General features: G+C 60.8%; 2 protein-coding genes across 3 annotated transcripts; one reads left to right on the top strand and one right to left on the bottom strand.

The window, feature by feature from the left end:
* The first annotated feature begins 6 nt into the window (after positions 1-6).
* On the top strand, positions 7-16196 carry CABLES2 (Cdk5 and Abl enzyme substrate 2). Its single transcript, XM_046679075.1, has 11 exons — positions 7-53; positions 9300-9371; positions 9453-9545; positions 10080-10157; positions 10828-10936; positions 11470-11635; positions 12093-12196; positions 12557-12663; positions 12777-12956; positions 13455-13659; positions 13872-16196. The coding sequence occupies exons 3-11, from the start codon at positions 9517-9519 to the stop codon at positions 14010-14012; spliced, it is 1119 nt and encodes a 372-aa protein (XP_046535031.1). The 5' UTR covers positions 7-53; positions 9300-9371; positions 9453-9516; the 3' UTR covers positions 14013-16196.
* Positions 16197-16320: 124 nt separating this feature from the next.
* Positions 16321-17504, bottom strand: RPS21 (ribosomal protein S21). Of its 2 annotated transcripts, XM_046679077.1 has the most exons (6): positions 17420-17504; positions 17201-17263; positions 17055-17118; positions 16834-16905; positions 16469-16524; positions 16321-16384 (listed from the first exon to the last, which is right to left on the bottom strand). In XM_046679077.1, exons 2-6 carry the CDS (start codon positions 17248-17250, stop codon positions 16375-16377), a joined length of 252 nt encoding a protein of 83 aa, XP_046535033.1. In that variant the 5' UTR covers positions 17251-17263; positions 17420-17504; the 3' UTR covers positions 16321-16374. The 2 variants fall into 2 exon arrangements, with proteins under 2 accessions (XP_046535033.1, XP_046535032.1); XM_046679076.1 differs by lacking the exon at positions 17420-17504 and having other exon boundaries at positions 17201-17412.
* Between the last annotated feature and the right edge of the window lie 10192 nt (positions 17505-27696).

Genomic DNA, 27696 nt, shown 5'->3' with positions numbered 1-27696 from the left:
CCCGCCGGCCTGGGCCTCGGCCTGGGCCTGGGCCTGGACGGGCAGCGCCAGAGGTGAGTGCGGCCGGCCGGGCAGCGCGGGGGCGGGTGACCTGGAAGCCGCAGCGCGGGCCGGGGCGGGCGGCCCGGCCCATCTGCACAGGGCTTGGGCATCGGGGGGCCCTGGGGCCCCACATGACACAGCGCTGCAGCGGCCGGTGAGCGCAGGACTTGGGGATCGGGGGCTGACGCTGGTCGCCTGGGAGCCCCAGACACAGCGCTGGAGTGTCCTGGACCCTGCCAGCCCAGGGAGGGGAGTCGTGCCTGGGTCCCATCAGCCTAAGATGTCGGGGTCAGGGGTTGTCTGGGGCTTTCAACCCCCTGGACGTTGATGTTAGGGTTTCTTCAGGCCCTGTGGGTCCCCAGATATAGGGGTCATGGTCCCCTTAATTCTGCCAGCCCCTGGGTATGGGATCAGGGTCCTCTCAACCTTATCAGTCTCCTGAATGTGGGTTTCAGGGTTCCCTCAGCCCGTCAGCCCCCAGACACAGCCCTGTCAGCTCTAGACACACCCCCTCCCCAGCCTGCTTTATTTCAGTCCCCTGGACGCAGGGACTCCCAAACATCTTTTAAATGTCCCCCTGTATTTGCTGAACTGGATGACGCCTCTGTGTGGGCCAGGGGTCTTCCCTGCACTGTGACATCTAGTCTCAGAGTTTTCTGCACCAGACTGGACCTCCCAGCCCATTACACCGCAGCTGCTGGTCACTGGTCCCCCCATTACCTCCTTGCTGGCCCCCGCTCCCCTCAGAGCTCAGCATCCATGTCTGTCAGCCTGTCCCGTCCCCGATTGCGGTTTCTCCCCTGCCCTGATTCCACTTCTGGGAATCCCTCAGCCCATCTCAGAGCAGTCCCCCACCGCTGAGCTCTGCCCTCCAGGCTGTGCCCCCTGCCCAGATAGCCGCTGGCTGCCAGATGCCCCACTTTCTTCTCCCAGAGACCCTTCCACATCCACCTGCAGAGCGGCAGCTTCCGTATTCTTGAGCGCTGGCTCCCAGGTGACCCTGCCTCCTTGGCCCCTCCCTTCAGACCCTGGGGCTAGCCCCCACCCTCACCCTGAGGAGCAACTGGTTCCTGGGCCCGGGAGCCAGGACTGGCTGCTCCTGGAAGTCCCTTGTCAAAGGCCACTGCTTAGCCCTTTGTCTGCAGGACAGAGCCGTGGGGCGCGTGCACTGAGGCCGGCCCTGGAGGTGTGCGGAAGGGGCTGAGGGCAGAGCCTGTGGCTCCGTGCCCTGCATGGGGGGCCAAGGCTGAAGCCGGCCGCTGATCCCTCGTGTCCAGAGGTGACTCTCCTTACCTGAAGGCCATCACGGCTGCGCGGACCTAGTCACCTCACGCCCCGGCCCTCAGGCGGGTCAAGGTGTCGAAGTTCTTCTGTGGGTCTTTGGTTGCGAGGGTTGAGTCCAGATTACAGCGCTTTGTTGTCCGGGTTCGACTTTATGTTCAGAGTTCTGAGTGGCCCAAGGATGGCTGTCACTCTCCATAGACGCAGGTGTTTCCAGCCGTAGGGAGGCGGCTGCTTCCCAGGCTGGCCCAGAGGAGGCCTGTGGACCTGACCCCTTCCACAAACAAGCCTGGACAAGGCTCTGGGAACCGTTAGGGGGCTGAGTGGGGCAGAGGATAGTTTGGCCTGAATGTGGCAGCTGGACACCGTGCCCCCGGCACGCCTGGGCAGGTGGAACTGCTTATCCGAGAGGAGAGTAATGTTAAGAAAAAACTATTTTCTTCGTGGAAATCAGCCCATTTTAAAAACAGAGCCCTAAAGCCTGCTTGTCCTTGGCTGGCGGACTCTCCCGTGAAGTGGTCGTGTCTCCTGGCGGCAGTCAGCCCCGAGGACATCCCGGGTCACACTGCGTCTTGTTCAGTCATTCCATGACTCTCCAGGGTGGAGTGGCAAGGCCCCTCTGTGTGCAAGGACTCGTGGGGTCTTGACAGGGCTCAGAGGAAAGGCGGCTCACCTGCAGCCAGGCCCGTGCTTTGTGGGTGTGGCTTTGCTCTCCTCTCATGGTCCTGGTCCTGCAGTCTGACGTGGAGTCTCCATCTTCTCTCCGGCTGCATGTGTGAGTCCTGGGCAGACCACGTGTTGTTTTAGGCTGTCCCTTCAGCAAACGGTTCAGGCGCCCCTGTTGTGGGCCAGACCCTGTGAACAGGACAGGCCAGCAGCCTGCCCGCCGAGCTGTGCTAGCGGGAGGACTTCCCAGAGCGTGGATGCTGCAGGGGAGCCCCTGTAAGCAGGAGTCCAGCATGGCACGGTGCTCAGTGATGCTCCGAGCTGTCTGTTTCTGAAGGGGGAGGGCGCTGGGACAGCGTGGGGTGCGATGTGAGTCAGGGTGCCCTTTGCCCTTTCTGCTGCACCCACCACGGCCCTGTGTCCCTCCACCCTTCCCTGGCCCATGCCAGGCCCTCTCCTGCCCCTCCCTCCTACTTGGCCTGCAAGTCCCCGTTCAGATGTCCTTCCCGCCCTTCAGGGCCACACCTGCTTCCCGCCCTTCAGGGCCACACCTGCCCGAGCAGAAGCTGTCCCTCCTGGAGGCGAGCTCTGCGCTCAGGGCCCTGCCCTTGTGTCTGGGAGTCACTGCCACTCCCTGACAGATGGGGGCCCACAGCAAGCCCCCAGGATGAGGACCGTCCGTTTCCCTCTGTGCTCCCCAGGTCTGGAGACAGGGCTGCAGAGTCGCTGCTGAGTGCCTGCGGCGAGGCTGGCCTAGCAGAGGGGCTGCCGGCTGCGGGCTTTGGGCTCTGAGGGCTGTTTGATTTTAGGAATTGAAATTCTGAGGCTCTCTCCCCAGTGTCGGCTTCCTGGGTGGGGTCTTTGAGCCGTGCTCTGGGAACAGGCCTGGTTGGAATCCTAGCTCCACCACTCAGGAGCACGGTGACTTTGAGCAGGTGCCCGGGCCTCTCTAAGCCTCAGTTTGCTCCCCTGTGAGACGGGTTTGCGTTCAGCACTCCCTGCCCGAGGGGCTGTTGTGAGGTCAGATGAATGTCAAGGGCTCAGCATGGTGTAGCGCTGGCCAGGGCCAGGCGAGCGGGGACTCTTGTTCCAGCCAGGTTGGCAGGGCTCCTCGTGGCTCAGCCCACAGCGGGGAATGGTGGTTCATACTCGGGGCTCAGTCTGATGTGGCTTTTTCTTCTAAGCCAGCGAGCGAATCATCAGAATCTTTATTTTCCTCGTGGAACTTCTAACCCAGTATCTCTTTTCATTTCAACACTGTGCTCACTTAACACTCAACGAGCAGGCCGGCCTCGGCTTCTCCAGCTGGGCCGGGAGCAGCACCCTCACTGCCACCTGGTGCTCCTCTCCTCACTCCTCCGAGGCCCAGGGCTGCTGTATCAAAGCACCACCACCTGGGCAGCGGCACAGCAGCGGGCTTCCTCGCCGTCTCAGAGGGGACAAGCCTGAGGTCAGGGTGTGGGCAGGGCTGTGCTCTCGGGCGGCCAGGGGAGGGTCCGTCCCGCCTCTCCCAGCTTCTGGTGGCCCCAGGCCCCCTGAGCTTGTGGCCACATCATCACTCCAGTCTCTGCCTCCGTCTTCCTGTGACTTCTCCTCCGTGTGTCTCTGTCTTCGCCCAGGGTTTTCATCTCCTATAAGGACCCTTATAGGAGCACTGGGTTAGGGCCCACCCTAAAGGCCTCACCTTCTTGATCACATCTGCAAAAACCCTATTTCCAAGTACGGTCGTAGTCACAGGTGTCGGGTTAGGACTTCAAAATATCTTTTTGGGGCACACAGTTCACCCCACAGCAGCCCTCGTTAGTGTTCACGGTACCGATGAGGAGGAAGGTGAGCTGGGAGCAGAAACCCTCACGATTCTGGAGCGTTCGCTCAGGACGGTTCTGAGAAAGGGGCTGGGATTTTAGTTGCCATCTTGGCAGGAAGCTGCCAAGCATCTGTCCAAATTAAACCAATTTCAGTGTAGCATCTGGCAATTTGTTTACATCTCTGATTTTGGGGTTTCTTGTTCTCTGGCTGGAAAACAGCTGGAGGTGGTCGCCGAGGTTGGAGCCTGGAGGCACGTGGCCCTGTGGCAGCCCAGAGGCCTTGCCAAGACCGAGGCCTGGCCCCAGGGCCGCCATGTCGGGTCCCATCACTTGGGGAAGCTATGGGTCTCGCTGAGGGGTTGGCTGGAATTTGGGAGTTTTGCTTGGCCTGGCAGGGACTTGGTGAGATAGGGTACCCAGGGCTGGCCACTCTGTCGGGCAGGTATGCACTGAGGGCCTTCGGGGTGCCAGGTGCTGCATTCAGGCGTGGATGGAGCCGTGGACTGGCCCTCGCTGTCCTGGGGCCAAAGTGTCAAAGTGGCTGGTGCTGGCACCTGTTGGCCGCTGGACTTAGAAGAGTGGCCTCTTCAGGGGGCCTGGCCTGTTCTCAGACAGACCGTCTGGTCCCACGGACAGCAACCCCTTCACGTGGCCCCTGCTGAGTGGTCTTCAGACCTCAGACAGGAGCCCTTTCCTGGCTGGACGTTTCTTAGTTACAAAGTAAAGGAAGTTTATCAGATGCTAGAAACCCTGTGTGATAAATAGAATTTCTCTTCCTGCCTAGCAGGTGTCTAGGGGCAGGTGTTGGCCACCTCTTGGTAAAGAGGCAATTCTGAAAGTGAGCCGGAGGGGCGAGCAGGCCCCTGCTAAATGCGGCAGTCGCCTCTGCCCTCTGGGCAGCCCCCCATGCCCCGGACCCCTTCTTCTCAAAAGAGTCAAATGCAGGCAACCTGGGGCCAGTTGCTGCCACGTGTGGGGGCACGACGCACGAGTGGATGCCATCCTGTGTGACTTGAAGGCGGCCAAGCAGGGAGGGCTTCCTGGGCTCGGGGGTGTCTCATGTTTGCCCGAACATCAGCGTCCCGGGCAGGGCATCAGCCGAGGGAGCAGAGAGCCCAGACTCATTCTTGGCAGTTTGTTTGCCTTTAGCAGTTTTTGGATGGAGGTGTGAAATGCATGTGTGAAGCACAGTGGCTGCATTTACTCAGGAACACACGCCAGGGACCCACCACAGCTCGGGGACAGCGCATCCGCACCCCGAGAGGGGCTCCTCAGCCAGTTCCCCCGACACAAGGTTCCGACTTCTCTCCCTGGTCCCGAGCAGCTCGGGATGGGAGCCCAGAGCAGGTCCATGCCTGGTGGTGCTGTCCTGCTGGGCCGTGTGCGAGGCTGTGGGGGCCTCACCTTGGGGCTGCCGGCCTCCACGTGCCTCGGGAGGAAGCCACTGCCAGGGCGCAAGTGGCCACAGTTTCTCTTGAACGGGGTGCTGGGCGCTGGTCCGTGTCCTGGGAAGGGCAGGCCCTGCCCGATGGTTGGGGCCCTAGGCATCGTGCTCGATGGCTGGCTTTTCTGTTTGCTTTGCTTTCTGGGAAATGTGCAGACTGGCCGCTGGGGGCGTGCCTGAGGCTCGGTCACCTCAGCACCCAGGGAGTGCCGCAGACTGCCCCTCTCCTGTCCGTCAGCTCTCATTCCCAGAGTGCCCACAGCCGCCAGCCCACAACTCTGCCCGAGCTGGGGAGCAGCCAGCACACTCGTCTCTGGCACGTGCCCTGTGGAGGCCAGACTTCCACGGAGCAGAGGAGCACTGAGGAAAGCACGCAGGAGGGGCCTGGATGCCAGCTCACCTGACGGGTGGGGCGGGGGTGGCACCAGGGCAGGCGGCAGAACCTGGGCAGAGGCAGGGCTGCAGCAGGTTAGCACGCAGGCCGTTGGCTGGGGTCAGGTCTCAGCTCCACCTCGTACCAGCTGTGTGATCTCAGGCAAGTTGCTCGCCAGATCTGTGCCTCAGTTTCCCCACCTATGAACTGAGGGTGGTAATACTGCCCATCTTGTTGAGTTGTTGTGAGGGTTGAGTTCAATGTAAAATACCTCCGACGAAGAAAACCACGGAGACCCGGCTCTGTGAAACCCGACAGGAACAGATTTTGAAGTATGAGATGGACGGCACGGTTCCCGCAGGAACCCGGCACTAGCGGGAGGAACGAGCTGGGCTCCGCTGGGTGCTGCTCCGAGGCCAGGCTGGTTGGGAGCATGTTGCTGTTGCCCCAGGGCCAGGAGCCTCGTGGAAACTGCTGCTGGCCTGAGCCCTGCGAATGAGCTCACAGCTTGCGGGAGCCACAGCCTCACCGGGGAAATTACCTGAGGAAATGAGCTGGAGAGAGCCACATGGGGCTGCTCCGTGGGGCCTCTGAGCCAGCTCTCTGCAACAGGACAGACAGCTTTCCAGGGACGGTCCTGTCTCAACCTGGGCTGGCTGCTTTCCCGGCATGGATCCTGCTGTGCATCCTCACTGGACAGGCAGGGCCAGCCTCATCCCCCACCACAGGGTCAGCACTCACCTGGCCCCCACTCCAGGCCTCTGAGAATGCTGGGTGTCTGCCCACTCGCCCCTCCTCCTGCCCCTTGAGCAGGCAGCACGCCTGCCTACAGAGGCCCTGGTGCCCTCCTCCCCACAGCCCTTCCCGCCCTGCTGTCCCAGCCTGGCCCCTTAGCTGATTCGTCCTGCACATTCACCCCCGAGTGCTCCCCTCTGGCCCGTCACAAGCAGGGGGCAGGTGGGCGTGCCTCTCTGGAGATGGCAGCTGTGGGGCACCCAGGATTTTACTAGACTTCAGTGTTCAATTCCAGTTTCTTTTCAACAAGCTCCTGTTGCCTTTGTCTTGTAAAAGCCTTAAATAGCATGTGGACTCTGGGGCCGGCCCCGTGGCCGAGTGGTTAAGTTCGCACACTCCGCTTTGGCGGCCCAGGGTTCGGATCCTGGGTGTGGACATGGCATCGCTCGTTAGGCCATGTTGAGGTGGCGTCCCACGTGCCACAACTAGAAGGACCCACAACTAAAATATACGACTATATACTGGGGGGATTTGGGGAGAAAAAAGCAGGAAAGAAAAAAGAGAAGAAGATTGGCAACAGTTGTTAGCTCAGGTGCCAATCTTTAAAAAAAATAAGAAAAAAGGGAATATGGACTCTGGCATCAAGGTGACATCCTTGGGACCCCCCCAGGACTTCCCTGGCTATGTCACCTCAAGCAGGTGCCGAGCCTCTCTGTGCTGCCATTTTTAGTTGTGTGTTGGCGTGAGGTGGTAGCTGCAACACCTTCGCTGGCACAGTTGTCCCCCCATGTGACAGTGACTTTGTCCCTCGCCCCAGCTCCTGGAGGATGCACTGGCTCTTAGTGACCTGGACTCCAGGCTGGCCCCACCCAGGGAGGTGCCAGGCTTCGTCCGTAACCAGGGCTCCTGCTGGGAGGGGATCCCTTGAGATGCCACGAGGAAAATGTTGTGCCCAGGCAGGCAGCAGCTCCCAAAAGTGGCCTTCTGGGGACGAGCCCTCCTCTCCGCCCCTCCCCAGGAGCCAGACTCAGCTCTCTCTCTCTTAATGAAACGGCTGCTGTTGACATGCGAGGCACTTGGTGCATGCCCAGCCCATCTGAGCGCAGGACCTGCCCTCTGGAGCCTCCCTGTTGGGCAGGTGTAGGGACGGCAGCCCTGCCGCCGTGGCTTTGTCATGAGGTTCTTATTGGTGAAATGTAAACATCAACCCTCGTGACGACTAGGAGGTCGACCAGTGACCACAGTGGTGGCCCTGGTGCCAATAACCTGGGTCCGTGAGCCTGACCTGGGGGTGGGGGTGCAGCCCACGCAGGGTCTCTGAGCCCTCAGGCTTGGGAAGGCCCCGACTCGGGATGGGAAGCTGCCTTCCCGAGCTCCCCGGTACATGCTGGGTACTGCTGAGGCCCCCCACTCAGGGTGGGTTTCACCCAGACCCAAACAGGTCGTCTTCTCTGTAAACACCTCCGTGTGTGTCTCTAGAACAACCACAGTGCCATCGTCACACTCAGAAGACTATTGTCATCAAGCACTGATCATTGGTCACCTGCGGTCACTGAGGACCCACTCCCACCTGGCAGGTTGAGCTCCACTGCTCCCTGACCGCCCAGAAAGTCTGAGGGCCTCTGGGCTCCAGCTGCAGGCCTGACCCGAGGCCACGTGTGTGCCTCCTGAGGAGTCTGACTCCATCTCCCCAGCCCCATGGGGCCTGCTGCTTGGGCCCAGCGGGCTCACGGCCCTCCTACCGCCAGCTTCTGTAGGGAGATCACCGTTTATTCACACCCTCCTCGGCGCTGATGCCGGACCAGTCAGGCCTAGTAGACGTGCTTGGCACTAAGCAGCGGGTCCAGAAACCTTCTCCCTGTCACTGGACAGGGCTTTGCTCCAAGGAGAATCTGGCCGCCAGACCTGGGACTGTCCAGAGGAGGGGCTTCGGTGTAAGGGGTCTGGCAAATCCCTCAGCTCCTGGATGCTCACAGGGGCGCTGAGTGCCAAGCGAGCGCTCCAATGTGCTGTCTTCCCTGCTGGGTGACAGGCACTGCCCTGACACGCGGTCAGAGGGTAGCAGGCGGGCACCAGGGCTGCGGCTGCCCCAGAGAGAGTGAGCTGAGCTCGAAGTTGAGGAGGAGGGACCACCAGAAAAGCCGGGAAAAGAGTGTTCCAGACAGGGAGCAGCCCTGCAAGGGCCCTGTGGCGGGAGGCAGGGGCTCGTGTGCAGGCAGGCAGCACAGCAGCCAGGCACAAGTGAGAGGCCTGAGTCGCGCTCTGAGTGCTCCCGCGTGTCCCCAGGACGCCCCCTCTGCCTGCTTCTCCTGGGGGAGGGGCAGGGTGCCATCGGGGTGCACGGGGCCCATGTGGGCATGCGGACCGGTCTGTCAGCACTGGCAATAGCACCAGGCAGGGTACCTCCCACGGCCGCAGCGCCGTGAGGTCATGGGTAGGGTTGGCAGGACTCGTGCCTGTCCGAGGAGCTGCCCTGCAGAGCCACGAAGGGACCCCAGTCCAGTCCACCACACCCCCTTCCAGGGGCTTCCGCCAGGTCCCTCAAACCTGCAGAGGACCTCTTTCTGCCTGCAGCCCGCCACAGGTGAGCCGGGCCACCCCACCGATCCTGGGCCTGAGAGGGCTCTTAGCACCACCCGGCTGAGCTCCCCCAGGCAGCAGGCAGACCAGGGTGTGGCCGGCCACCCCTCCCAGCACGGTGCCCCTCATTTTCTTCTGGCAAGCTCTGGTCCTTGGGTGGCCCTGCCAAAGCTCAGCCCAGGGCCCGGCCCGTGGCCTAGGGGGAGAAGAGAGGAGAGGAGCACGGTGCCCAAGCGGCAGGAGTGACCGAGCGCGGCCCTGGGTCCATGAGGGGCCCTTCCCCACAGCAGCGCTGCTCCAGCCCTGGGCAGCGCCCTCAAAGGTAGCCTCCCCTGGCTGTGTTCTGAGCCCCGCGCTGTCTCCTTCACAGAAGGAGAGTTGCCTCCCAGCGCTGCTCCCTTGAGTTTCTGGAAGATGCAGTGGGATGTGCCTCCGTCCAAAGGTACGGGTCCCTGGCCACCACTCGCCTGGGGGGCAGAGAGGGTCCTGGGGAGGGAGGAGTGACCTGTTTGTCACCTTGCAGAACCAAACACATATCTGGGTCCCCCAGACACAAAGGCCTGAAGAAGACTCACTTCATCAAGAACATGAGGCAGTATGACACCAGGAATAGCAGGTATCAGTGGGCAGCGGCCGCAGGCGCGGGACCGCCCCGACGGGAGGACGGCTGTCCTTCCTGCTGCTCCCATGCGAGGCACCTCCCAGGTCTCTTTGTCTCACAGTGTGTAACTGGGTACTTTCTGATGCCATTAGACTCCCACCCCTCCAGGATGGCAGAGGATGTGCCCTCTGAATGAGACAGTCCTCTGGGCACGTGCCTCTGCCTCCGGTGCCCTCCAAAGCCTGGCCTCTCCTGGGTGAACTATGACCCCCAGCTCTGGCCTCCACCCTGCCTGCATGGGGCAGGCCAGACCCTTCCCGTGCACCCATCACGTGGAGGGGACAGGCTCGCCAACAGGACGCCCTTATTAAGCACCTGGAGGGAACCAATAAGAGCTGGGGTGGCCAGGCTGGCTGACTGTGGCACGGGGCCCCTTGCCCTGAGAGTCCCCTGGACACCTGGGGCAGTTCCCTTCACCTGGGTCCAGGCAGGAAGGGGTCTTCCCTGGAAACACTGTCACCCTGTTTTGACCCCCTGCCCTCCTCGCAGGATTGTCCTGATCTGTGCCAAGCGGTCCCTGTGTGCAGCCTTCTCGGTCCTGCCCTATGGAGAAGGCCTGCGGGTCAGGTGAGTGACCTGGTCCACGCCCGGTGCAGGGAGGTGTGGGCTGGCCTTCCCCGGCTTGGCAGCCTCACAGCGGTCAGCAGCTTCCACTGAAGCTTCTCACGAGCTCTGAAGGCCCTTCCGGTCCTAGTTCTCCAGAGGGAGTGTGTCCACACCGTCATTTTGTTTGAGCTGCCTAAATGTAGGTGCCTGGGACATTTGTCCTCGTGGGAACACTGCTCTGCGTCCTTGTGACCAGTCCAGGCAGCTGTGTCCCGTGTGTCCCTCTGGGAAGAAGGAGGGCAGGGTCGGTGCCGTGTGACCTGACATCAGATGGTGTAGGGAAAGCCGGCCAAGGGTTGACCGTCAGGCAGAGGGCACACGGCCAGAAGGCAGGCTTGAGGCAGAGCCTGGGTCTGTGCTGTGGGGCCACATCGCTGCTGGCCACCAGGGCGTTTCAACAGGAAGTGTCTGGGACTAGGAAGGAGCGAGACCAGACGGTCCTTAGCACAGGAGTCGTCACCGCGTCCTCTGTGATGCTGGCGCTGCTGTCCTCCCAGCCACAGCACATGTCCTCAGCCTCGGGCCATGGCAGGTGCCAAGGGGGCGAGCTGCCAGCCCGGAGGCTCTGCTCCCCTCCTGCAGGAGGGGCAGGCCGAGGGCCCAGCAGCTTTCTCCCATCCGTGTGCTGCAGTGACCTGAGGGTGGACAGCCAGAAGCAGAGGCATCCGTCTGGCGGCGTTTCCGTTCCTTCTGAGATGGTCTTTGAGCTGGAAGGTGTTGAGCTGGGAGCAGATGGAAAGGCAAGAGTCGGTGCCACACACGGTCGGGGCTGGGGGCACAGAACTCGCATTGATGAAGGAAATAGACATGAAATCGTGTTTCACTTTCATCTTATAAAGTGCAAGGTGCAAGGCCACACAGCCCTGTGAGAATGGGCCTGAGGGTCTCGCTCAGCCCCAGGAAACGAGGAACGACCTGAGTTGTGGGGGTGTCCTGGGTGCCTTCTGCACTGGTGGTCAGAGGCCGGGGGCTTCAGAGGCAGGAAGAAAGGTCCTGTCCTGCGTATCCCAAGTAAGGGATGGCGAGGACGGAGTTCCAAAATGTTCCTGTTACTGAGAACACTAACTTCAAGTGAGTGAGCAGCACCCAGCTAGGGCTCCCCTGGAGCATTATCCCTCAGCAGCTTGAGCTGTGTGGTTCCTTCGTCCCTTTGTGTCCACGTAAGGGGAGCATTTGTGTGCAATGCTCCAGCAGCAGGAAGGGGTAAAAGAGGGACAGGGCTGTGGGGCCTGGAAACAAGCAGGCCTGAGCCCTGACGCGCTTGTCTTTCCAGGTTGTGTCTTATGCCAAGTTCCTGTACCCCACCAATGCCCTGGTCACACACAAGACTGATGGCCATGGCCTGCTGCCCCAGTCCCGGCCCAGCGTCCCCCGGGCTCTGCCGGGGTCAAGATACAAACCTGCCCCTGCCAAGGCAGCAGCAGCCGGCCCGGAACTAGGTAACCCCACGTGCCCTAAGCAGGTGCAGAGCAGGCGGCCACCCTGGCTGGGCCAGGGACGCTATGTGGCAGGCAGACCAATGAGTCACGTTCAAGCCCGCAGGCCTCAGTCCAGGGGGCTGGGCGTGGGGGGTGGGGCAGGGCGCGGCCTCGCGGGAGACGAGGGACTCGTGATGAAGCAGGCACCAGCGCTCCGCCTGAGCGGGTGGTGGAGAGAACTCATGTCCACAGATGGCTCCAGGGGCAGGGGGCCTCCTTGTCAGGACATCCTTCCTCCCACCCAGCCCTCGGGGACAGGACCCATGACCAGAGCCCCTCCTGGACCCCAGGAGTGTCACCCACCTTGTTTCATGATGATGCGCCCCGGTGCCAGGCGCCTTCTGACCGAGGCTCAGGTTGGCAGGGGCCGGCTGACCAGAGCCGGGGCTCACGGCGTCTGCGCTGCCTCTGCCTGCAGGGGCCGACGTGGGGGATGCTCTGGAGTACAACCCCAACCTCCTGGACGACCCGCAGTGGCCCTGCGGCAAGCACAAGCGGGTCCTCATCTTCGCGTCGTACATGGTATGGAGTGGCCACCCGGGCCACATGCCCACATGGTCCTGCCTCTTGGGGCTTGGGTGGGGCTGTGGGCAAGTCCGGGGCAGGGCTGCCACCCCCACCCCCGGGACACCAGCAGCCCCTCAGGGGAGGTGGGGGACATGCGGCAGGCCAGGGAGCAGCGCCAGCCACACTGCCAGGGGTCAGCGCTGGCCCTCGGCCCACGGGCTTGGCAGCCTGGGTCTCCCAACCCACGTCCCCGGCTCTGGTGCCCTTATCCTGAGGTGTGCCGTTTGCACAGACCCAGCGCCTCTGAAGCCACTAGGCACTCACATCTGCAGACCCAGTGTGAAATGTCCCACCTGCCGCCCTTCTCTGTTGCAGACCACGGTGATAGAGTACGTGAAGCCCTCTGACCTCAAGAAGGACATGAATGAGACCTTCCGGGAGAAGTTCCCGCACATCAAGCTGACGCTGAGCAAAATTAGGAGGTGAGGAGGGCCCGGGCGATGTCTCTGGGCTGCCACGGGGTCTTCCTAAGCCCACTGCTGACGTGTGTCATCTTGCAAGGCCCCGTCGGTCTCTCCTCTCCTGTTTCTGGTAGATTCCTAAGCTTGACAAGTCCAGGTGCGCCCCCCAAGCCCACCCACTTCCTGCCATGTGACCACTACCAGCAGCCAGCTCCCCCACCATGGGTCAGGCCTCCACTTGTCATGCCCACTGAGCCTCATCACTGTGCTGAGGCAGCCCGTGAGGCGGGCACTGCAGGCATCCTCTTCAATAGGTGAGGAAGTCGAGGGCCGAGGTGGCTTGCCCAGGGTCCTGGGGCAGGTAAGTGGTGGAGCTGCCCTGAGCCCAGGCAGCTGGTCCCAGCTGGGGCTCCCCATCACTGCTCTTTGCTGGGGTCCTGTCTATCCCATGCCACTAACCATCCCCCAGCAGCAATGGGGGCTTATCTGACAGTCCAAACACCGCCTCAGCATGCTCCTGCCTCAGGACCTTTGCACTGGATGTTTCCTCCCAAACCTGGGTGCCACAGGAGAGTAGGCAGTCTGTGGGCCACCTGGTACAGTTGAGGGGTGCTACAGACCCCCCACCAAGGGGCTAGTGGACGCCAAGACCAGCCTGCTGCTGGCCCACCATGCTGTGGGCCGTAGTGCTGGGCTGCGCCAGCCTGGAGGAAATGGTGCTTTTCTAATGGCCGAAAGGCACACCTCTCGGGCAGGGAGAGGGTGGCTGCTTCCCCAGCCCACGAGCATTTGGCTTCCGTGTAAACCCGCAGTTTGAAACGGGAGATGCGGAACCTCTCCGAGGAGTGCAGCCTGGAGCCTGTGACGGTGTCCATGGCCTATGTGTACTTTGAGAAGCTCGTCCTGCAGGGCAAGCTCAACAAGCAGAACCGCAAGCTGTGCGCGGGGGCGTGCGTGCTGCTCGCCGCCAAGATCAGCAGCGACCTCCGCAAGAATGAAGTGAAGCAGCTCATCGACGTGAGTCCGTGGTTCCGCCCGGCCTCCCTGCCTGACCACAGTGCCCCGTCGGCTCCGGGAACCCCTGGCCCTAGGCTGGGCACCCCCGAGGGGAGGGTGGTCATCCAACTGCCAGCTAAGCTGGAGCGGGGCCTGCTGCCCACGCCCTGGCTGCTCACCTAGGTGGGAGTGGAGGAGGGCTGTGCTTAACTTCTCTCTCTTCCTCAACACAGAAGTTAGAAGAAAGGTTTCGCTTCAACAGACGGGATCTCATTGGCTTCGAGTTCACGGTGCTCGTGGCCTTGGAGCTCGCTCTCTATCTCCCGGAAAACCAGGTGTTACCTCACTACAGACGCCTCACGCAGCAGTTCTAGCCGCAGCGGTCGCCGCTCAGGGGAGGCGCTCCAAGCCACGGCGGCCCCGTGTGCGTTTGTGGGCCGGGGGGTATCCCAGCCCCTGAATGCGTGTCCCGGCCCCCTTGCTGCACCCGCCTAGTGAGGCTGCTGTGCAGCCCTCACACCCTCGCTCCCCTGGAGGGACCCTGCTTTCATTCCAGAAGGCACCATGCCGCCACGGTATTCTGAGAACCTTCCTGCATTTCATGAAGCAGCTGTGGGGTTTTGTTCCTGTTTCTTCCTTCTCACGTGCCTGAGCCTGCTGTGGCCAGAGGACCTGTGACTTGAAAGCGTGGGGGTGAGCCCTGACTGGGCTCTCTCCTGGCATCACCTGGTTTGTTCAGCCCTGCAGCCACTGCACTGGCGCCGCAGCGGGGACGGCTTCCAGAGCTCAGTGAACACACCGAGGCCACGGAAGTGGACGCACCGAAGGTTCACCTGGGCTGTTTCGGGTTTTGGATGTGCAAACGCAGCGCTGTGGGGCGCACCCCGCCCCCATGGCCTGGCTCCCTCCCAGCCCAGCAGAGCCCCTCCGGGTTTTCCACTCGACCCCACGTCCACAAGCAGAGCTCTGGCCTCAGGTTAAGCCAGCAAGGGCAGACTCATGGTTGGTTTGATGTCCATTTTCACTCTCGGACCTCTGTTCTTCCAAGCATCGCGTCACTGTGAAGTTCTGGTGCACGAGTGTCGCACCCCACCGGCCTCGGCCCAGACACAAGCCCACCCCTGGGGGCCCACGCTTGCCCGCTCACCAGGAAAACTCTGCTTGCCTGTGACACTAGACCTTCAGGATGACCACTGGCTCTTGGCTCTTGATCTTCCTGAGCAAGTGTGATGGGGGAAAACAGTGTATTCATTGTTGTTTAGGATTTGTTCCTGTGAGTTGTTTTTATTTTGAAGGAACAAAAATTGGCTGAACGGGGTCTGCTGAAGTTGTGACTTGAAACCACACGTGATCCTCAAGCGGGGAGACCACTCCACAGCCCCGCCCCTCAAAGGGTCAGCGTTGATGCCTTTTTCTTCCTGGCAGGAGGTAGCAGCTGTCCTGCCCTGCAGCCAGTCCCACTGAGCAGACCCCAAGGAGCAGTCATGGTCTTTTTGTGCAGCTCTGTGCCCGGTGTCAGCAGGCCCCTTTTCACCTCTCCCAGGTCTGTGTCCAGTTCTCCACTTGCGGCCCCAGCAGCAGCACTGGAGAACAGAGGACTGTTTTTTCCTTCCTGGGTCAGCTGGTCTCAAAAGTGACCATGTTGGCTGGCCATTAAGCTGCTTCCCTACTGCTGTCCTTTAACCCATCACTGGAGGGGCTGGGGACAGCCCCAGCCCGTAGTCTGTCCGTGTGGACTGGTGCTTTGCAGGAAGGCCAGTTTTGCCCGTCACAGCCGTCGACCACCAGCACTCAGCCTGGGCCCCCTGGAGGCGTGCCACCTGCAGGCCTGCTCCCCGCACCCGCGTGCTGCTCCTTCTCCCTTGTCCACTTGCCCAGGCTGCGGGAGACTGCAGGATGGAGGTCGAAGCCCAAGTCCACATTCCTACCTTATTTATTGCAGTGCCTCCCCGTCCTCTCCAAGATGGCCCTGACCCCACCTGCCCGCCGCCCCCCCGCCGTGGGAGGGGGCTGGAAGCTGCTAGCCCCGGGCAGCTTGCCTCTGGGAAGCACCCTGTCCTGCCAGCCCAGCATCCCAAGGATACCCCCCATCACAAGCCCTGTAAGGCACTGACTTCCAAAGTCTATGTTCTGGTTTACAACTTAGCCTCGAAGGGCACATCTCCGTGGGAATTTCTATATACAGACGTTAGAAGAACGGCTGATACAGTAATTTAAGTTTGCATATTTATGTGGTAAGATTTAGCTGTTTACCAAACTCATCTGTACCCTCCCCTCAGTGTGTCCTTTTTAACGCCAAGAGCTGCCACTGTGTGGTACTCAAATCACTGCAGCAAAGCTAGTATTTAAGGCAAACTTCAGCCTGACCCGGCATCCTCTACAAGCCCAGAGCTCTGAGGTGTGTTCAAGGGTCTGGTGCCACTCCCTCAGCACCCAGTAGCTGTGGATGTAAACGTGTGTTAAGCGACTATCTGACCTTACCGTCCAGTCACGTGTCACCAATGTGTTTGCAAATGGTAACGGATTTGTGCTTTGAAGTAAAATGTGGTTTTGCAACATACTTCGTAAGTTGTTTCCTTTCAACTGACCAGCCCCTCATCAACCACACACAGCACAGTGTGGGCCCTGACCCTCCAGAGCCCAGGGACGCATGCCTTCAGGCAGAGAACGAACCAACACGGGTGGGTTTTCACTGTTTATTTATGACAAGTATTCCACATGCGTGATCCTCTCCAGTCAGAAGTTCCTAGAACAAAAGGAAAGACAATGGGAAACCCTTCCCTCTGGAAAGCCCTAGGCCTCTGTGTCCACACGGGAGCCCTCTTCTTACTTTGAGACGATGCCGTCGGCCTTGGCCAGTCGGAGAATGGAGTCATCTGACTCGCCCTAGAAAAACGGAGGTTGGGACTATCTCCCCTGCACTGTCCAGCCACATCGCCATCCCGACTGAACAAGTGGGCTGACAGCACAGCGTGGGCAGCCTCGCCCAGCCCCACGGCCTGAGCCTGACTGGACACGGGGCCGTGATAACTGGGAAGCCCCCAGGTAGAGGCCCCAGCGCCCTTCCCCCGCCCCCGGAGGAGGAGGCGGCCAGCAGTCTACCTGCCCACAAACGCTCGGGCCTGAGGACCAGGAGGATGACGCCCCTCCACTCCCCACTCGCAGGCCCCCAGAGCAAAGCCAGGCCACACTCACCATCCTGCGGATGGCCCCGCAGATGGCGTAGGTCTTAAACTGACCGTTGAACCTGCCTGTCACCTTGTCAACCTATAAACAGAACGGGGGTCACAAAGATGGCACCCGAGCGCCTGCAGCCTTAAACCCAGCGTTAGGGAACCATCCGCCCATCCCGGGCTGCCCCGACCTCGCTCCCTCCGCGCGGAGCCTCCTCCCCCAGGACGGTCTCCCCGGCTCACCTCGGCCACGTTCATCTGGATGGACGCGTGGTCCTTGGCGCCGATGATGCGGTTGCTGGCGGAGCTGCGGGGGGAGCGCAGTGAGCGAGGCGGGGGGCTGGGGGGAGGACGGGGTCGCGGGTGGCGAGGGCGGGCGGGGGCCTCACCATTTCCGCGGCACGTACAGGTCCACGAACTCGCCGGCGTCGTTCTGCATGTCGAGGGCGCGTCTGCGGGAGCCCGCGGGGCGCCGTGAGGACGTGGTGTCCGCGCGCCCGGGCCCGGACCCCGGACCTCAGACCCGACCTCGGCCCCCGACCCCAGCCCCGCGCGCCCAGACCCCCGACCCCGCCCCGACCGCGCCTCGCGCCCGCCCGCGCCCCAACCTGGTGCTACCACGCCGAGCGCGAGCGCAGAAAGGAAGCGCCGCGGTCCCGGCAGCGCTATTGGCGGGCGGGGCGGGGCCTCGGCGAGTGTTTCCGGGTCCCGGGGCGCCGCGGCGAGTCTGCGCAGAGAGCTCGGGGCGCCGTGGCGCACTTCCGCTTCCGGCGTGCGGGGGCGGGGCTTGGGTGCCGCGTGCGCTCGCTGCCCGCGGTCTGGGCCTCGGGGCCCAGGGCGACGGTCCCAGACGGGCTGGCGGCGGCGCGCTCTCGCGAGGACCCCGTGGGTCGCGTCCCCCCGCACGGCCGCTGCCCGCGCCCCCGCTCAGCCCCGGGCAGCGACCCCTGCGCTCCTGCGCCTGCTCGTGACGTCCCCGCGGTGCGGGGACCGCCGCGGGGTCCCCTCTCCCCCGTCAGTCCCGGGCCGCCTCTCGGAGCGGTGACAGCCGTTGTTTCCGATGGCAGCGGTGCCCACGCTCCCGGGACGCACCCGGGGGGCGCGGGGTGACGCGGAGACGAGCACGAAAGGCCGTCGTTGGCCGCGAGAGCGCGGGGGAGGCAGCCGCGGAGGGCGGTGCGCGACGCCAGCCCCCGGTGGTGGCAGAACCGGGCCGCACCCCGAGCCCTGCCCCATTCGACCCTCCCGGGGACCCCTCTCGCCGCTCTCGCAGTCACCCCACTCCATCGCTCCGCAGGCCGCTGCCACTGAGAAGGGCTGTGCCGGGCCCCTCCTGCTGCAAGGGTCCGCTAGCGGGAAACAAACCCGGCTGCAGGGCTGCTCCGGGAGCCCCTGCCCCCCGGTCCCTCCGCCAGAACATCCGCCCGGGACTGCGTCTCCCCGATGAGACGGAAGACCCCTCCAGGACGGCTGGAGACCGCGTACACCGCGCCTCCTCCATAGGGGCTGCCTGAAGCTGAGCCCCGGAGGCCAGAGCCTCGGAGATTCGACCACCCCTTTACTCCAAGCGTTGGCTCCACCCCGCTTCCCTGACCCAGGTCTGTGTCAGGCCGCACAGTTGAGGGCTCTTCCCAGCTGTGTCTACTCGCCCTGTGGGGCTGCACAGCACCCTGTTTGAGTCGCTGCCAACCTCGTTACAGCTCTGGGAGGGTGTAATGCCTGGGCCTGGTGGGAGCTAGGCTGCAGATCCCCTTGTGCCTGGAGGCCAGTGTTCATGTGGGCAGTGTGTCTGCTCTTGCTTCCACAGGGCTCCAGCAGCTGGGCATTAGGAATGAGGTCACTGAGGCCAGCGCCTCACAAGAAGGTCACTCGGTGTTCGTGCAGGCCCTGAGAGGTGCGTGCTCTTTCCAGGACCCGCAGCATGTGCACAGACATGATGTGTTTATGTTTGTGGTTGGGGATCTGCACAGCTGGCCTGTCTGCATCTCTGTGTGAGTCAGCCCAGCTGGGCCTGGTCATCAAGACTCTCTGTAGCTGGAGGGCAGGAGATAGAGGCCACTAGAGTACCAGAAAGGAGACAGTGGCAAAGAGGTCTGCAGAGGGTCTTCTTGGAGAAGTCAGCAGAGAAGAGAGCCCAGAAATAAACCTTTGTGTATATGGTCAAGTGATTGTTGACAGGGTGTCAAGACCGTTTAAGGGCGAAAGGATTGTCTTCAACAAATAGTGCTGGGAAAACTGGATACACACATGCAAAAGAATGAACCTGGACACTTACCTCACACCATAGACAAAAACTTACTCAAAATGGATCAAAGACCTAACCGTAGAACCTAAAACTATAGAACTCTTAGAAGAAAACATAGGACTAAAGCTTCATAACATTGGATTTGGCAACGATTTCTTTGATATGAGACCAAAGACACATGCAAGGACAACAAAAAGAGATAAGTGGGACTTCATGAAAATTTTTAAAATTTGTGAATCAAAAGACACTATCCACAGAGTAAAAAGGCAACCCACAGAATGGGAAAGAATTTTTCAAGTCATACATTTAACAAGGGGTTAATATCGAGAATGTGCAGAAAACTTCTAAAAGTCAACAACAAAAAAAAAACAAGCAACTTGATTTAAAAGCAAGCAAAGGACTTGAACAGACGTTTCTCCAAAGGTAAACAAATGGCCAGTATGCACATGAGAAGATGCTCAGCATCAGTGATCATCAGGGAAATGCAAGTCAAAGCTGCAATGAGGCCACCTCACACCCATCAGAAAAACAGAAAATAAGTGTTGGTGAGGATGTGCAGAAATCAGAATCCTTGTGCGCTGTCGGGGAGGTAGATGGTACAGCCACTGTGGAAAACATTATGGTGCTTCCTCAAAAAGTTAATAGAATTGCTATATGATCCAGCAATTCCACTTCTGGGTATATGCCCAGGAAAATTGAAAGCAGAGTCTGAAAGAGACATCTACACACCTGGGTTCATTGCTCCATTATTCACAATAGCCAAGTGGTGGAAGCAACCCAAGTGTCCGTGGATGGATGAACAGATAAACAAAATGTGGCATGTACATACAATGGAGTGTTATTCAGCCTTAAAAAGGAAAGAAATCCTGACGCATGCTACGATATGGATAAACCTTGAGGACATTATGCTGAGTGAAATAAACCAATCACAAAAACACAAACGCTTTCTAATTCCACTTATCTGCAGTACCTGGAGTAACCAAAATCAGAGAGTAGAATGCTGGTTGCCAGTGTCTTGGGGAGGGGGCGGGGAGTTAGTGTTTAGTGGGCATAGAGCTTCTGTTTTACAAGATGGAAAGGTTCTGGAGATGGATGGCAGTGATGGTAGGATGTAATTAACGTATTTACCACCACCAAACTGTACACCTAGAAATGTCTTACCACACAGAGAAAGTTAAGACTAGAAGACATGCGCACATGTAGGCACACACATGGACACACAAGGCGTCACAGTCTCCTCTCCCCTGGGGCCGGGTCCCAAGGCCAAGTTCTTCAAAAGGAAACTCAGTGCCCTTCACCCTTGGGCCCAGGAAATCTGGATGAACCTCTCTTTAGGAAATCCTGCTGTCCAAAGTCTCAGATCCCACCAACAGGAGCGAGTGGCCCCTGAAGGGGGCTGAGGTGGGCCTCTCATCAGCGGGGCCTCCTGGCATTTGTAGGGAGGGGATGGCCGCTCAGGCTGGGGTGGCAGGCTACCAGATTTCAGGAGCTGGCGGGGGAGATGTGCCTACATTCTGCTTGCACTGTCCCTAGCAGCCACTGTGAGGTGCCCGAGAGCCATGCCTGGCCCTGCAGGCAGCCCTGCGAGGGGCCTGGCTCACCTGTCTGCTCCCTGCCCGCTTCCCTGCTGGCTGAAGGGGTCTGAGACACCTCTCTCAGACCCCTAGCCCCTCGCCTATGGGGTAAATTGTTTACTGAGCTTCCTGTGGAGTCTTCAGGTTGGGAAAGGGCCAGAGGGTGGGTGGGACGAATGGAGGGGAGCAGGAGGAGCTGGCACTTGAAGACACTGTCATGCTGAGTCCTTTGTGCAGATCTCAGGGCAACCCCCAGGCTGTTCAACAGAGCAGCAGCTGTTCAGCAGAGTGGTCCGTCAGGTCCCTGAGTGCCCTAGTGTTTACTGTTCCTGCCCCCACTCCATCCCCAAGTGCTCTGGATAACCTTCACGGCCAATATCACATCAGGATTATGGCCAAGTTTGCAGTCTCTCTCTGCCTCTTGGCTGTGTGACCTTGGACACATTACTTAGCTGCTTCCTCCTCCTGGCTGTAAAGTGGGGACGACAGTAATAGAGCCACCCCACCGGGCGGGGGTTGTATGCCTTCAACGAGTTAACATATGTAGTGCTCAGAGTGGGTGTGGCACTCAGGGGGCCCTCAGCATGCCAGCACTCACCACCACCACCACCACCATCACCATCACCTTCAACTTCATCATCCTTACACCCCCGTCCTTATCATTATCACTTTTGTCATCGTCATCACCATCACTGTCATTATCTCCATCACCACCATCATCATCTCCACCATCACCACCATCATCATCTCCACCATCACCACCATCATCTCCACCATCACCACCATCATCATCTCCACCATCACCATCATCATCATCACCTTCGTTATCATCCCCACCACCATCATCATCATCGCCATTATCACCGTCATTATCGTTGTTATTATGTTGTGGCCCAGGTCACGTGGCTAGATTTGATTCCTGGGCTGGTACAGTGTGGCCTTCAGGGAGCCACCCCTTCCTCCCAGAGCAGCTGTTTCTGGGCCAGACCAGCCTGAAATGTATTGTGTATGAAAGGGAACCAGCCTCGAACCAGGAAACCCTCCTTCCGAGCCTGGGCGGGGTCCTGGGGTGAGCTGCAGGTCAGGGCCAAGGGACAGGCCTTCTCCCGAGGCAGACCTGGCCAGAAGCTGTGGCCACGGCCTCTCTTGCTGGCCTTTCATTCTTGGGAGATGTCCTGGCTCATGACAGAATCCTTGCCTCAGAGGAGTTTGTGGGTGGGGAGAGCTCGCAGGCTTCAGGGAGCCACCGAGCAGGTCCTGGCCACCAGCTCCCAGCGTGACTCGGGATCACCCTCCAGTCTCAGAGGGACAGTGGCAGTCACTGGCCCTCCTCGGTCTCAGCGAGGATCAAGGGAGGTCACGGCAGGCATGCAGCCCCGACTGAGCGGAGTGTGGGTCCTTTGGCCTCATTGCTCACAGGCTGTGGTAGCCCCAGGGAGCCTGGGGGAGCCTGGGGGCGCAGGGCCAGCGTCCCGTGCCATTGTGTTTACTTTATTTCATTTTATTTTACTTTATTTCGTATTACTTTACTATTTTTATTTATTTCACTTTATTTCACCTTATTTTACTTTATCAGATATTTTACTTTATTTTATTTTGTTAGATTTTTTTCCTTGAGATCTAACCCACACGTGATAAGAGCACAAGCCCTAAGTGTTCCACCCCCTGGATTTTACGTCTGTCTTCACCCAGGCGGGCAGGCTCCTGCTGACCGCGCTGCCTTGGATCAGAATCCAGGTGGGCCAGGCCCCTTCCCAGCTGGCTCCCAGTAGGCTCCCGCAGACCCCTTCCCAGGTAACAGGCGAAGGTGCCCTGGAGCCGGGGCAGGGGGCTGAACCGGGCACTCAGGGCCTGGCCTGTGCACCGAGTCCACCTGGAGGGCCGAGTGACAGTGACTCCTCCGCCCGGCCATACCGGCAGAGAAACACCAAGAGGTCAGAACCTAAGGACGTCCCCTCTTCTGGCCCCACCCCTCCCGTGGGGAATGGCTACAGAAGACCAAGCCAAGTGACAGGAAAGGAGGCACTTTCATTCCAGGCGCACACAGCATCCAGCTGGCGTGTCCTAGCGGACACATCGAGAGCTTGCCATGCTGGCCAGAGGCCAGCACATTCCAGCCAAACCGGGTGCCATCCAGGCTCAAAGGGCAAGGGCTGCAGAGCACAGGCAGCAGGCCCCTCCACCCCCAGGGCCAGGTCCCCAAGCTGACCTCTGACCCCAGGCCCCTCCATCTCCAGGTAGGACAACACGGTATTAAGGCAAGGACCTGGAAACGAGACAGGCCTGTTTTCCAGCACATCCTCCACTCCCTGACCCTTTGCCTCTCAGAGCCTCAGTTTCCCCATCAGGAGGTTCACACCAGTCTCCCTGACTCCTTGGGAGGAGGTGAGGGTTCAGCAGATGAGGGTCAGCGAGGAGCCTTGTAAGAAAGGCACATGGAGTCCACACCTGGGGCGGGCAGACCACCTGGGGAGAAAAGACCGCTCTTACACCCACCCCTTGGCTGCTTTTCTTCCCAGTGGAAACAAGGCTGACGGTCCATCTGTCTGCCTGTCTGTCTGGGAGGAGACCTTGGACCGGTTCTCAGACCCCAGCTCTTCCTGCCCTTGGAGGAATGGGCAGCATGTGTGGGTCAGCAAGCAGCCACTGGCACCGTGATGGAGCCCCCCAACACAGATCTCCACAGGAACCGGCATCCCCAGGGCCAGCCGCACAGCCATGAGCAAGGAGCCACAGAGGTCCCAGCTTGGCGCTTCTTCAGCCGGCTCGCTCTTCCTGCCTGTGAACTGAGCCTGAGAGCCACAGCCTCCCCAGGAGGGTCGTGACCACCAGCCTGGAGCCTGGCTGAGGCCCCACAGAGACCCCATAGCAGCACTGTGAGGAGGTACAGTTATGAGCCCATTTTACAGAGCAGGAAACCAAGGCCGAGGGAGAAAAAGTCCCTCCCCCAGAGTCACGGAGCTAGGGCGCCAGGGGTGGATGGGTGAGACACAGCATGGCCAGGACGGGGCCTTTGTGCTGGAGGAGAGGAGCCCCCGGTGCTGAGCCTGAGGAGGGTTAAAGGTGGGATTTCAGACACAGGCACCTGCGGAAGCAGCAGTCTGCGGGTCCCTCATCTGCCGTCTGTGCCCTGATGATGCCCAGCTGGGGGCCTGGGATGGACCAGGACCCTTGGGCAGTAGCAGGGCCTGCTCTCTGGGCCCCACCTAGCTGTCTGAGCACGAGGCCACCTGGGTGTGTCAGCAGCTGCAGAAACATGCCCGGAGGCAAAGGTTTGTTTGGCCGTGAAAGCCTAGGTGGAAAGTGATGGAATCCAAATTCCTGCCCCAGGTGAGTGGGCCTGGCTGGGCTTGTCTTGCTCAGCCTGGCCCGGCCCTCAAGCTCCTCTCAGTTCTGGGCAGCTTTTCCCCTCCCCGGCAGGCTCTGCAGGCGCTCTGGCACTCTGAAACCTGGGATGTCCAGCATGGCCTGGCCAGGAGGTGCCAGCGCCCCTCCGCCTGCTATGACCTCATGCAGGTGGCTGTGGGCAGGTGCTGCGTGGGGCCAGAGGCTGTCCTGGGCCCCAGAGTGGGCACTGGGACCTGCAGTGTGCCAGACAGATGGCCCCTGTCCCCAGGGAGCTTACGGCCTGGGAAGAGGACAATGAGCATCTCATCTCAGGAGGCTCTAGGGCAATGGGTCTCACGCAGGGGCGGTTCCCCCCGGGGCACGCAGTGATGCCGGGCTGTCACAACTGGGGGAGGGGAGGGTGCTACTGGCTGCTGATGAGTGGAGGCCAGGGATGCTGCTCAACACCCCCACAGTGCCCAGGAGAGCCCCGCGGGGAGACATCCAGCCCCAAATGCCAACGGTGCCTGGTCTAGAGTTCTGAAGGGCAATGGCCCAGCTGAAGGGGCTGTGTAGGTTGGGTGGTCAGGGAAGGCCTCTCCGAGGAGGGGACATTGTCATGCAGTAACTAGCCCTGAGAGGTGCCATCCCTCACCCCAGTCATCCAGTGCCCCTGCAGCCCTAGGAGAGGAGGTGGAGAGTGCCAGGCCCTGGGGGGGCAGGGAAAGGCAGGCAGGGATCTGGTGCCAGGCCTGGGGAATTCCAGAAGGCAGAGGCCTCCCGACTCGCTCCTCCTCCCAGACTCCCAGCTCCCAGCAGCCTCTGCCACATTCCTCCCCCTGGGTGGGCAGGGGGTGGGGGGCTCGGTGCATTCCTGCTGGAGATAGGGGAGGCCCGGAAGGCAGTCTGCGCCAGCCTCCTGCGGGACCCAGATAACCTCTGTGCAGGCTCTGTCCCGATTGGCTCCCTGGGGCTGGGCCATGGGGCCTTGCTGAGGACGCTTGGGTCGGCTTTGCTAGAGAGCATGTGGGCGCACATCCAGCCAGGAGCAACCCTTCCGAGCACCTTGCAGAGGCAGTCAGGACTCACCAGCCGGCGTGGGCGGTATCCCCAGTGCCTCGCGGTCATAGCGCCAGGAAACGCAGAGTCACACACAGCCTCTCTGATCCTCAGTCTCCCCATCTGTAAAATGGGGTTTCTTGAGCATCACATTAGGTAAAGCAGCTTAGGCGCTTGCCCAGCACCAGGCACCAGGGCACCAGAAACGGCAGCCCTCCAATGACCCCCTGGGTGTGTGGCACAGGGTGGCATGGCGGCGCAGAGTGGCTGGGGCCAAAGGGTCCAGGTCAGATAGTGGAGACAAGGCAGGGAACACAATCAGCCATTTGCTCAGGGATCCAGACAGGTTGTGGCCCTGACCTGAGGTCACACAGCAAGCCAGGGATGGATGGAGGTGGGAGCGGAGGCAGCTCTCAACTCCCAGTCTCGCCTCCCTCTCTACCACTCCCCAGGATCTGAGCGGGAGACCTGGAGGGGACCAGGTACAGACCCCCAGACCCCTTTGGAGAAGGAGACTGTGCTCCCGGTAGATGTCGCCACCAGTGGCCTGGCAGGAGGCTCCCCAGTCTCTGGGTTCACAGCCCCCAGCAATGGTCTCCGCAGAACAGCTGCAGGACTAGTGTTTTGGACGTGTTGAAGCTTGAGGCACACAGAGGCCTGGAGCTGAGCCCACCCACCACCCCTACCTCATCCTGCAGGGCGGCCCACCCCTCACTTCCCAGACAACCAGATGAGCTGGAGGCTTCCAGGCCCAGCAGGAGAGGGGCCCAGCGGGGCGCGGGGGTGGAATCCCCACAGGCCTTCCCCTCCCCTTTTTGGTACTCCTGAGCCCTCCTTTTAGAAATTGGGGCGACAGGATGGGAGGGGCTAGGATGTCACTTGCATCTGAAGCAATGGTGACCCTAGGGAAGGCCCCAATCAGGCACCTGTGGGACGGGCAGGGATGAGGCCCGTGCCCGGGTGGATTTCACAGCCAGGCCTCAGAGGGGCAGGCCTGCAGGCTGACCCACATGGTGATGAAGACAGGGCGGGAGGGGCCGTGACTCCGCCGTCTCCCTCTCCACAGTCAGGGCCCTGTGGCTCTTGGCTCCAGGCTGAGTCAGTCTCCTGTTTAGGGTTGGGTATCTTGGGTTTACTGCAGCCCATGCCTCCCGGGTGCTCACCCGAAGCACGGGACCAGCTGGCGCGTGTCAGGGGGCTGGGTGGGTGGTCCACGGCGCCCTGAGCTAACCCTGCCTCCACCGTCTCCACCTGATGCCCGGCAGGCACCCACGCCCACCTAAGCTGAGCCTCCGTGGCCCCGCTCTGTGTCCACGATCCTGCCAAGGTCGGTCTGGGCCCAGCTGAGCCTCCCTCACAACACCCAGGGCCAGTAACCGAGGCGCACCCCAGGCTGCCCGCTCCTGGTCCCTGGGCAGCCTCCTTAAGGGGGCCGCCCCCTAAGGCTCGAATCCAGACCCGGGCCTGTTTATGGCTAACTAATATTCCACTATGTGGCTAGACCCACCACACTCACCCGCCCACTCACCCACCGATGACACGGGGCTGTCTACACCTTTGGGTGTTCTGAATAGTGCTGCCAGGAATGCTCGTGTGCAAGGTTTCGTGTGTGGACATGAGTTTACATCTCTCTTGGGCATGTTCGCAGGAGTGGAAGTACTGGTCACACGGTGACTCTGTTTAATCTTTGAGGAAGCGTCATGCTGGCGTCCACATGACTGTGCCATTTGCACCCCACTAGGAGCACAGGAGGCCCCAACTTCCCCGCAGCCTCGCCCACTTGTTCGTGTCTGGTGTGTTTCTTCTGCTCAGTGACTGCAGGGCAAGGACTGCACCGTGGACCTCAGGCCACATGAGAGGAGCACCCGGTCGGGCGCCGAGCCCCCACTCCCTTGGCCTACGCCCCCGCCTCCCACGGGGCCTCCAGGCCAGTGTGAAGGTGATGGGGCACAGGTGTCCCGGCATCCAGCCACTATCATCCAGCACCTGCTCAGCACAGGGCTCTGGATGCAAAATAAATAATAAAATAATAAATGTAAATGAAATAAATAAAATTTTTAAATAGCTGTTGAATAAATGGAGGAAGAATATACAACAGACTGGGGGCCTAGGGAGCCCCTGGAGCTGGGATGGGAAGGGCAGGCTGCGAGCGGGTAGGAGAAGCATTCTTGGTGGGAGGTGTGGCTTGTGCAAAGGCCCAGTGGGGCTGCGCAGGGGGCTCTTAGCGTTTTCTAAGGAGGCCAGTGAGGCTGGAGCCCTGGGGGCTCCGAGGGGCGGCTCGAGGCGGGGCCGTGAGGCAGGGGCAGGCCGAGGGCCTTGGAGGCTGCGGCAGAGCCAAAGCTTCCCGGTAGAGGGAAGGGCTGAAGGGTTTCCAGCAGGGGCCACACGGTGACTTGTCTGTGAAAACCACCTGAGACAACAGGCCGTGCGGCAGAGGAGGGCCCCCTTGTCACAGCCAGGGGCCGCAGGGCAGGGGGGCTCGGGCCCTGGGCCGCGTCTGGACCAGGGCTCCCCGCACACCCTGCCCAGTCCCTTCCTGCTCGGTGCTGGGGGAGAGGCGGCAGCTCCTGCCAGCCCAGAGGACGTGCTGGTCTGAACCACAGTGGGACGGACTAGGGTCCGGTCAGCCTGGCAGCCCTCGCCCTCCCACTGCATCCCCTTCAGAGCACGTCCTGGACAG

This window comes from Equus quagga, chromosome 12 (assembly GCF_021613505.1).
Source record: "Equus quagga isolate Etosha38 chromosome 12, UCLA_HA_Equagga_1.0, whole genome shotgun sequence".
NCBI classification, from domain to species: Eukaryota; Metazoa; Chordata; class Mammalia; order Perissodactyla; family Equidae; genus Equus; species Equus quagga.
Note: the sequence above shows the minus strand (reverse complement) of the source record. Positions and strands in the feature narration are given on the sequence as shown.